Source organism: Sesamum indicum, linkage group LG6, assembly GCF_000512975.1.
Source record: "Sesamum indicum cultivar Zhongzhi No. 13 linkage group LG6, S_indicum_v1.0, whole genome shotgun sequence".
Taxonomy (NCBI): Eukaryota; Viridiplantae; Streptophyta; class Magnoliopsida; order Lamiales; family Pedaliaceae; genus Sesamum; species Sesamum indicum.
In genome coordinates, this window is record NC_026150.1 from 18,485,388 (window position 1) to 18,495,061 (window position 9,674).

The 9,674-nt window shown below is 29.9% G+C and overlaps 2 protein-coding genes and 1 long non-coding RNA gene across 5 annotated transcripts in view; 1 reads left to right on the forward strand and 2 right to left on the reverse strand.

Annotated features, from left to right (window-relative positions):
* LOC105164949 (basic leucine zipper 9) overlaps window positions 1-193 on the reverse strand; it is a gene marked incomplete in the record, with an annotated part of 2,477 nt that extends 2,284 nt beyond the window's left edge. Inside the window, 1 exon segment of the mRNA XM_011083799.2 lies at window positions 1-193. Coding sequence (XP_011082101.2) covers window positions 1-125 — 125 coding nt within the window.
* Window positions 2,101-5,606, reverse strand: LOC105164950. Of its 3 annotated transcripts, none has more exons than XM_011083800.2 (3): window positions 5,089-5,604; window positions 4,955-5,009; window positions 2,101-2,387 (listed from the first exon to the last, which is right to left on the reverse strand). In XM_011083800.2, exons 1-3 carry the CDS (start codon window positions 5,430-5,432, stop codon window positions 2,361-2,363), a joined length of 426 nt encoding a protein of 141 aa, XP_011082102.1. In that variant the 5' UTR covers window positions 5,433-5,604; the 3' UTR covers window positions 2,101-2,360. The 3 variants fall into 3 exon arrangements, with proteins under 3 accessions (XP_011082102.1, XP_011082103.1, XP_020550825.1); XM_011083801.2 differs by having other exon boundaries at window positions 2,101-2,366; window positions 5,089-5,603; XM_020695166.1 differs by lacking the exon at window positions 2,101-2,387 and adding an exon at window positions 4,170-4,381 and having other exon boundaries at window positions 5,089-5,606.
* Window positions 2,376-4,090, forward strand: LOC110012202. The gene is made up of 2 exons (XR_002287373.1): window positions 2,376-2,509; window positions 3,673-4,090. It is a non-coding gene; the product is annotated as an uncharacterized LOC110012202 (long non-coding RNA).

The window sequence follows — 9,674 nt, forward strand, 5'->3', positions numbered from 1 at the left end:
ATGTCAGCTTTATGATGACTTCTGTTATCATCATTGGAGGCAAAGAGCTCCTCAAGTGCCAATTCTGAAGGGCTTCTCTTCATATCACTGCAACCCAAGATTGAAAATGCTTTCTTGCTGCCCATTATTGTCCGTGAGAGAGAGAGAGAGAGGAAAGGAAAGAAGTGTTAAGGGGACTGATTATTATATAAAGATAAGTTAAAAGCTTTGACAAGTATGGAAAATAAGAAAGAGAAAGAGGAGGTAGGTGAATTGTGAAAGCCGCCAAGCCTGCTTTTCTCATCAAACATAAAAAGCTACGAGTCAGTTGCATGGAAACGGATCAAAATTCTTATTCAAATTAGATCTGATCGAGTTTAGTTAATCATGCAATAAATATAATATATTTATTATATACTTTACCATTCTTCTTGAACTGTAGTCTGTTGATCATTTCATGTCTATCTTTACACAAACTTTTACTTGGCCATTAGAATTTGACAAGTAAACTTTTTCTTAATTGAGCAGAAAATTATGTATGATAGCTTCTCCAAGAGACAGAATATCACGGGTTATTGAGTTGGAACGCTTTATTATTAAAAAAATAGTTAATTTAAAATATATAAATATAGATATTATTGTGCATAGGACAGATTTATCCTAGTACATAAATATATGCTAATTCTATTGGAATAATAAATCGAATATTCTCATTTTAGCACTTCCATGCACCATACCACAAGTTTATTGCATAACACCCCACACCATCATTTCACTTCTATAAATAAATATATGTATATAAAACACAAATTAAATTTAGATACACATCAAAATTCATCATTACTTTAGTAAATATTCGAGGTCTCATAATCTATATAACCACTTAGATTTAATTCTCTGTATTCGATTCATATTTATTCTCTTCTCAGATTAGAAATTATTTTTCCCCTAACCTCAAATTATATAAAACAAAAATCACATTTTTATATTTCGCTACAGGAAATATGATTGTTTGTTATAAGTAATTATTACGGGGCTAAGAATAAAAAAATTATAATAAATATTGATCATATATCCACAGTTTGCAATAGCTATATTAACTGAAAAAAATCTAACTCAAATCGGATTTGATCGAATCTAAATTAATTATACAAAAATTACAGTACACTTGTAGTATGGTTGGTGTATAATTTAAGAAAAATGACCAATTACATGACAAGTATATCACAATTACTCAGTGAATCATGTCGATAACTAGTCCAATCATATACATTGGCATCCGGAGGATGGGGAGGAGGCGCTGATGCAAAGGAGGAGCATGAGGTTGAGTCTGCATCTCATCCATTAGACTAACCCCTTGAAATATAAAGTACTGATTTGCTAGCCTGAAAACCTTAGCCTACACGTTCAAAATTTCTTGCTCTTTGTTCTTAATTTGATGACCCTCCGGACTCCCCCCCTTTCACGTGCAGAGAAAATATGAAAAAAAGTATAGTTGTAAGACATAAAATTTCGTGGTTTGATAAAAAGATTTATATCCACAAGACCGCAATCGCTCAAAGTTGATTTTTATTATAATTGTTGCAAGCGTCGTATTTGTTAGTTTAGAAAAATAAATGTTACCTTAAGAACTGTTGAAGAGAGTAATTACTAAAACAATTTATTTTGTATGAATTATCAAATCAAATATTCAATATTTTTATTTTTGATACAAATGTTGCTCGAGTTTCAAGGTAACTCACACCCAACAACTTTTTGTTGGAGAATGACTAGTTCTTTAGACTTCTAAAGACTTCTAAAATTATTTTTTATTTTTAAAATATTAAAATAAATCCATTGAATTTTTGTGGATGGGATAGAGTCCCATTTTTTCCAACTACTTAGGTATGGCTCTATAAATAAGGGTAAACTCATTTCATTCTACACAATAAAATTTGAGAGCTCTCCTCTTCTAGCTCATTTCTCTTCTTTCACTTCTGAGGTTTATATTTTGTTCGTTGTTCCAAGTTTTCTTTCACTAATGTATAATGAATGTGGAATACTGTTTGTACGTATGTTTGTATGGGAGATATCTATACATTACAAGGCTGGAAACTAATGTTTCAATTTTTGAGTGCTGAATTCAAGCTCAATTAATACTTTCACTTCATTAACTGAGCTTGGATTCAACACTTAAAAATTGAAACATTAGCTCCAGCCTTGTAATGTATAGATATCTCCCATACAAACATACGTACAAACAATACTCCACATTCATTAGCTATATGACCATAGATGCATTATTCAACTCAACTCAACCCAACTCTGCTTGACATTAACCAAGTGGAAGGATCTGCTGCGAATTTATTTCTCGACATCCAGCTCTCACTGCTCTATTTGAGTCACTCCTGATAAACAAGGATTTGCAACTGTCAAAGACTGAGTCAGATTAGATGGAGAAAAGTTAAGCAAAACAAAATGCATGATACCCACATCAAGACAAGAGACGGGAATTTAAGCGCAGTTACACAGCTGAAGCCAAATCACGCAGGTCATTCTATCTTTTTCTCTAATCCAAGGATTTTTTACAAGATTTTGATTATCCGACCAACAAACAGTAAATGAATCATGTTTGGCAATCATCTAATTCATAAAGCAAGCTGTCCCCAAGTTATTAAAATGAGTTCACACATATAGGCAATGAAATGAGGCAAAACAGACCCTTCTAATCAAATGCTCGAGTATCAATTCATGCTTTCCTCTCAACCACTGGTCATTCAATACTTTTAATTATATTAAAGCTTTGAGAAAATGTGCTATATTGTCAAACAGATACTTTTCAGGGACCGTATTGCAGCTTGCATCACTTAAATGAAATATCAATCATCACAAGGTTAACCTAATGAAGAAATCATAGTGTGGAACCCTACATCAAGCCAGCAACAAGAACACAGGGAAGAACCCTCATGTTCTTAGGATGATGAGTGATAGGAAATAGAATTCAGCATGTGAAAGTTTGCAGAAGACAGGAATGAGATGTCAAACAAGGTGACAAATGAGACAGCATTAGACATTGTCGTAGATTGAGGAGAATGGAAATGAACCAGAACTAATTTGCAACTTAGTCGACCTTTTCCATACCTTCTCATTACAATAACATCTTCATTGCAAAGTTTATATACTTCATACCAGAAACTAAGTGAGATAAAACAATGTTGTACTATTATACTTAACAGTAGAGTCCAAATAAAAATGGAATATATGCACACTGTACCCTACAATTAACTAAATATACTTGTCATCTTCACGACTAAGTAGAAGGGATTCGTTTGCCCTCAATGAGAAGAATTCACCAAGTCTTCTCAATCTATATCCAATCTACTTACCCCGAGCATTCAATCACATGCTATTTACTGCAATAAATCTCAACATAAAACAAGTTCAAATTGGAAACCTTCTCGGGATGCTACATGTCACGTAATAGTGAGCAACTAAGATTTCAAGGTCAGAACATGTGGCACTTGTGTTGTAAGCATATCTAAATGGTCTGTAGTTTCTTGACAAGCATGCTTCTAGTTAACTGAACCAGGTTTTCTAAATAGCATGAATGGCTCAATTATCTCATCTGCTTGCACTTACGGTCATTAAATAGTTTGACTACCCCACTTTATTCAAGTTTTGAAAGAATTACTATATATTGTGTCACCCAATCAGATCTTTTATCAGAAACCCCTAATTGCATCCAACTTCACTTAAGGGGAAAGATGTTGCAAAGTTGAGCTCATGAAGAAAACACATAAAGCAGGAAGTCTCAGTGCAGAGAAAGACCCTTCTGCTTGTGAATGATGAGTGACAAACGGAATCGACGCTGGAACATGAGAGATATACAATACTAAGAACAAGGCCTCAAATGAGAAGGCAAACGAGACAGTAATGTTCATCGTCATAGAACTTGAGCAGAATGTGGTGGGAAATGAATCAACACATATCCCAACTGTAACTTAGTCAATATTTACCATACCATCTCACTGTAGTAACAACTTCATTGGCGAAATAAGTATGTCATTGTTCGAGTTAAGTGCCTTTAGGCTATGCTCCATGTTTAATTTAAATACACTTGTTACATTCAGGACTGAGAAGAATTCTTTAGCTCTCTATCAGATGAAATCACCAAGTCTTCTCATTCTATACCCAATCTACATACTCTGGCCATTCAATTACATGCCAACCTGACTATCTACTGCAGATAAATCTTAGCACAAAACAGCTTCTGACAGGAAAAGTTACCCCATGTTGCGTGTTTGCGTAACAGGGTGCAACTACCATTTCAAAAGGACACAACATTGTGCTTATATTGTATTCAAAGCTTAACGGCGCATAGCGGCTTGACAAGCATATTTCCACATCTCTCAAGAGAAATATTCTAGCACAAATTTGAAAGTGAGGGAAAATGTGGAGAGATATCACATAGAGGCACATTGTAACTTGAATAAATGAAAGATAAGGAGGAAAGGTGTATATGAAAAACTTATCAAGCTTCATGGATGCAGTGATGCTACATTTTAGAACGCATGGTTTACTGGATGTATGTGGCCCACGGGCTTATCAGACAAAAGGAATATCACGAAACATGCACAGAAGTTTCCATGGTGAATTTCAGATCTCAAGGAAAAGAATCTTATAGGGCGAGAAAGCAACATACACAAATGGTTTCAGTCATATTGTCAATCAAAAAATCTACTTCATCCTAAATTCATTTGCAGCAGTGAAAGAACAGAGCGTGGCCCATCACATAATGAGGACAAACTAAGGAAACCCGAAAGCAATAAACCACCTATATCAAACGCAATATAAATGAATAAAATTATATATATATATATATAAACAAGTATATTCAAGAACGAAGTATGTATGAGCACAATGAAACTGTAATCAATCTACCCAAGCTTCTGTAGACCCAGGTGAGGCTTACACCGAGATCCAGCTAAATACGTACCCGTAACATCTCTCTCTCTCTAGTAGCTCCAGCTCCGTGAAAAGGAAGCATGCCCCTGAGAAGAATCAATATCAATTAATTTAATCAATCAATTTTAGGAGAGAAAGCGAGACAGAAAGAGAGCGGAAAAGCACCAGATGCGCTGAAAAAGGGTTATTGGACTTCTTCCAACAAACCTCGCACCCACGGTGCCCTCATCTTTCATCTCAAAGAACACCTCCTTCCCCGAGTTGTTTACAAAATCTTCACCAAGCCACACTTTGAGTGTTTCTTCACCACTCCTGAGATGAACCTCTTGAGGTTTCAAGTGCTTCAACACATTCTGAATGAAGACGGAGGTGGGAATAGTCATGTGGCCACGGGCGGGAACGGAGTACTCTAAGCCGCCGTAATAGCCCACATTTCGGGCCGCATCCTGTATGTAATAGTCCTCAATTATGAGGTCCAGATCGGTTGAGTTGTGAACGGTGATGCCCATTTTCTGCTGATGCACGGCCAGCGAGCCCCTCTCTCTCTAACTCTCTCTCTATCTCCCTCTCTCACTGTAATTGGTTTGCGTAGGGTAGTAGCTAGGTAGGTGAGGGAGGCGAAGTGGGTCTGGATGTGCGTCTGTGCTTGACACACGCCTTTAGCCAATCCGTGGAATCTAAATTTTAATGAATGAAATCATATTATTATATTTTGCGGTAATTACAATCTCTTTATTTGAGTTTTAGCATAATTACATATTGATCTTATATAATTTGAAGAATTGTATTTAGTATTTTGAAAATTTGCTTCAGTTTAATAAATAAATCTATATATTAGTTAAAATTTAGCAAATTTATTGATATTAAATAAAAAAAATTAGAAAAAAATCTATATTTACCCCCTATTGGCTTATTATTGATTTATTATAGGTTGAATAAATTTTTTTTTATGATTAAATTATTTTCATACATCTTCACGCATTAATAAATGTGGGGAGGTACATTTTCATTGTTATAAAGATAGTTTAGGCGGAAAAAAATTTGTTGACTTACAATAAACCAGTGATAAGGTAATTGAGGATAAATATCAATTTGCATTCAGTTTTTTTATTAATATCAATAAATTTAATGAAATTTACCTAACAAATGGACTTACTTGTTAGATGAAAGCAAACTTTAGAGATACTAGATGTAATTTCAAAAATTACAGGGAATTTACATGTAATTACAAAAAAATTCAGATGAAAGGAGTGTAATTATCCCTTATCTATCTATAATAAAACGGAACTATTGAGACTATCCACAAATAATAGGACATTTTTATCTACATTAAATAAGAAAAAAAAAAGTATTTTTTTACATGGTAAATAGAATCCAAAGAGACACCAGAAAATTAATGTGGTTTATAAAAGTTAATAAAATAAAAAATTACAAATAAATTGAATTTTTATTATAAAAAATTAATATGATAGTAATAAAAAATAAACAGATATTTGAAGATAGAGATAAGTTTGAATTTTATATTGTATCAATTCTTAACCAATTAATCTGAACAAATTTATAAATTTTTTAAATAAAATCAAATAATCTAACATTTATCTAAATTCTTTTACATGACAAAATAAAATCCGAAAAGGGTATATTTCTAAAAAAATTAATAAAGTAAAAAGTTATAAACCCATTAAATTTTATAACGTAGCAATGACTAATTGATAGTAAACTTAAAATTTAATATGATAATATGAAATTTATAAAAATAAATTTGATGTATGCTACTTATTAATTTATTTAAAAATTATAAATCTTTTAGGTAAAGATTAATTCTTATATATATAAATATATGCAAATTTAAATAAAACAAATTTAATATACACTTATTCAAATTATAAATAAAAAATAAATTAAAAATATATTAAATAAAAAATGAATTTAAAAATAAAAATATAAAAGTATGATTTAATATTAAAGTAAGTTCTAGAATGCATCCCTAACTATATACAGAGCTATTAGTCTCCACACCCACCATGGAGAATTCTCTCATTATTTACGTTGTTTTATTTTATTTATTGACTATGAAGAGGTATGCCACATTTATTTATTTATTTATTTATTTTTGTTTTGGTATTTTTCTTTCACTTGATGATTTAATGAGATAACATTTTTATTTCTTAGTTTGTGATTTTATTAATGGTGATTTTGTGATTTGTTCGAAAAGAAGGACAAATTGTATGTATGCGTAGCAACGCACTAGAAATTGACATGTATCAATGCTATTACCAACAATAACACGACTGGTAGATTCATTGTTGCTTCCTCTAAAGGACATCAAGTAAAACCATCAATAAAAAAATCGGACATTGAAGAGTTTAAAAAAAAATTAATTTTGAAATTTTTAGATATTCTGTATTTGCAACTAGAGAAACATCATGTAAGCAGCTCGCATCAAGGTATCAACAATCATAAAACACAAAATGAATAAAGTGAACCATAGGTATATTCCACCAACAATACTACAACATAAATAAATCATGATATAAATTAAAAAAATAAAAATCTACATTTTTCTAAATAATTATTGATAACTCATTCAATTCATAGAAACTAATATTTTATTTAATTTTTATTAGAACCACTACATAATGGTAGTTTATTATATTCAACCTTATAAGTGTCCATTATTTAATAAGAATATTTCTTATTATAGTCACGATAAAAAATAAAAATATTTTTCGCGCCTTGACATGGGTTTTGTACTAGTATTTAAAATGAAGACCAACAAATCATTCCATCTCTTTCCTATGTACGAGAATTTTTTAATATTAAATTTTTAAATTAAGTTTTTTTTTAACAATAATTAGCAAAATGATGATTTTTATAAAAATATGCCCTAATATTTACAACTTCTTTACAATATAGTACATTTAGTAAAAAAAAAATCATTTTTTGAAAATCAAATCATGGAAGTTGATCAGCCATATAATATTTTAATGCATAATTTTTAAATCACATGATGTTGTTTTCATGTATTATTAAAACTACTGTCTCGCTTTAATATTTATTTGTTTAACATGTTTTGGTTGTGTTTTTATTTTCTTTGTTAAACATAACCATTAAAAATTCATTTCATGGGTGAATTTTTTTTGTACCTTTAAATATGTTACCAAATGCGTCCTAAATATTTTATTTAATAATGGTTAGTTTTGTTTAATATAAATGAAGTTGGAAAAGGCTATCGCACTTTGATTACAACGGAAATGTTTGCAAAGACTTCTACTTTTAGAGAAAGTAATTTTGTAGAAAAAGTTAAAAATTGTAACAGAATTAAAAGTAGTAGCGTTTGTAAAAAAGAATTAAAAAATAAATAAAAGTTAAATTGGATAGTATTTGAAAAATAAAATAAATTTAATTGATTAAAGCCCGTTTGTCCTTATATGTTAAAAAATACTACTTTTTTACTTATTACTACACTTACTGTTGTTGATAAATTATTTTTCCACTAAAAAAAATTATTTCAATTAGTATGCTTTATATTTAATTTTTAAAAAATATTAAAAAAATATATTTAATTTTTTAATACTCCCACTAAATAATATAATTAATTGTTGATTCATACAAATTATTAAACTTGCATGATTGCAAAGAAAAATATATATATTTTATTGATTAGTCAAGTAATAATATAAGAACGAAATAATAAAATTAGATTATGTGAATAATAAATATAAAAATTTTAAAATATTAAATATGTGAAAATGTAAATTTGATTATTTGTTAAATTATTCAATTTATATGAAAATTTCAATATCAACTTTGAATATATAATTTTAAAATTAATTAAATACGATAAAGTTGAATTAAAATTATTTTAATAAGGGTAACGTAGTCAAAAGTAAAGTTAAATTTATTTACGAAAAAGTCAAAGCAACTAGAAGCACTCCCAAAGTCTAAAAGTGCTTTTTTTAGTTGTTTTAAAAGTAGAAGCTAACATTCGAATCATTTTAATAATCCTTCTTTTAAATCAAAAGTTGAAAAGCGTTTTTTGAAACGCTCGCAAATACTCATAAGATATCATTGCATCACGTGTTATGATCTTGTTCGTATATGAAAAATATAAAATAATTTAAAAAAATACAAATCCATGTAAAAATCATATTCAAAAAATAAAATAACATCTCTAACTTTATTTATCTATCTATCTATACTATATAAAAGAAAAAATCTACCACACACGCAAACAATAGTTATGACAACGGTCTACTAAGTGTTTTGTAAAGCTAAGGGAGGAGTTAATTATTTTTTAATTATAAAAAAAAAAAAAAATTATTTTATCATAATTATTTTTAAATAAATAACAAAAACATGACGAGTCGCGATTTGAAATCGCGACTCGTCATTAAATAATGCCAGAAAAATGCAAAAGTTCCCAAGTCGGGAAACAAAATCCCGACTTCAAGTCGGGATTTTGAATCCCGACTTGGAGTCGGGATCCTGAATCCCGACTTCAAGTCGGGATCCTGAATCCCGACTTGAAGTCGGGATTTTGTTTCCCGACTTGACAATTTTGCTTTTTTTTTTTTTCGTTTAAATTATTATTATATAATTTAATTTATATATAATTAATTTTAACAATATACTAAAATCCAAAATTAATAAAATTAACATTGTATTAATTTAAAAAATTACAATTAAAAGTACAAATGTAATAGTTATTTATTTTGTACAATTGTAAAAAATTACATTAAATACAAAAA

Bases quoted from the DNA above. Each gene is read 5' to 3' on its own strand.
- LOC105164950 (XM_020695166.1), bottom strand. From the start codon at position 5,432: ATGGGCATCACCGTTCACAACTCAACCGATCTGGACCTCATAATTGAG. The intron at 5,010-5,088 runs GTGCTTTTCCGC...GATTCTTCTCAG, and splicing joins ACCCTTTTTCAGCGCATCTG to GGGCATGCTTCCTTTTCACG. The intron at 4,382-4,954 runs GTACGTATTTAG...AATTTGTGCTAG, and splicing joins GAGAGAGAGAGATGTTACGG to AATATTTCTCTTGAGAGATG.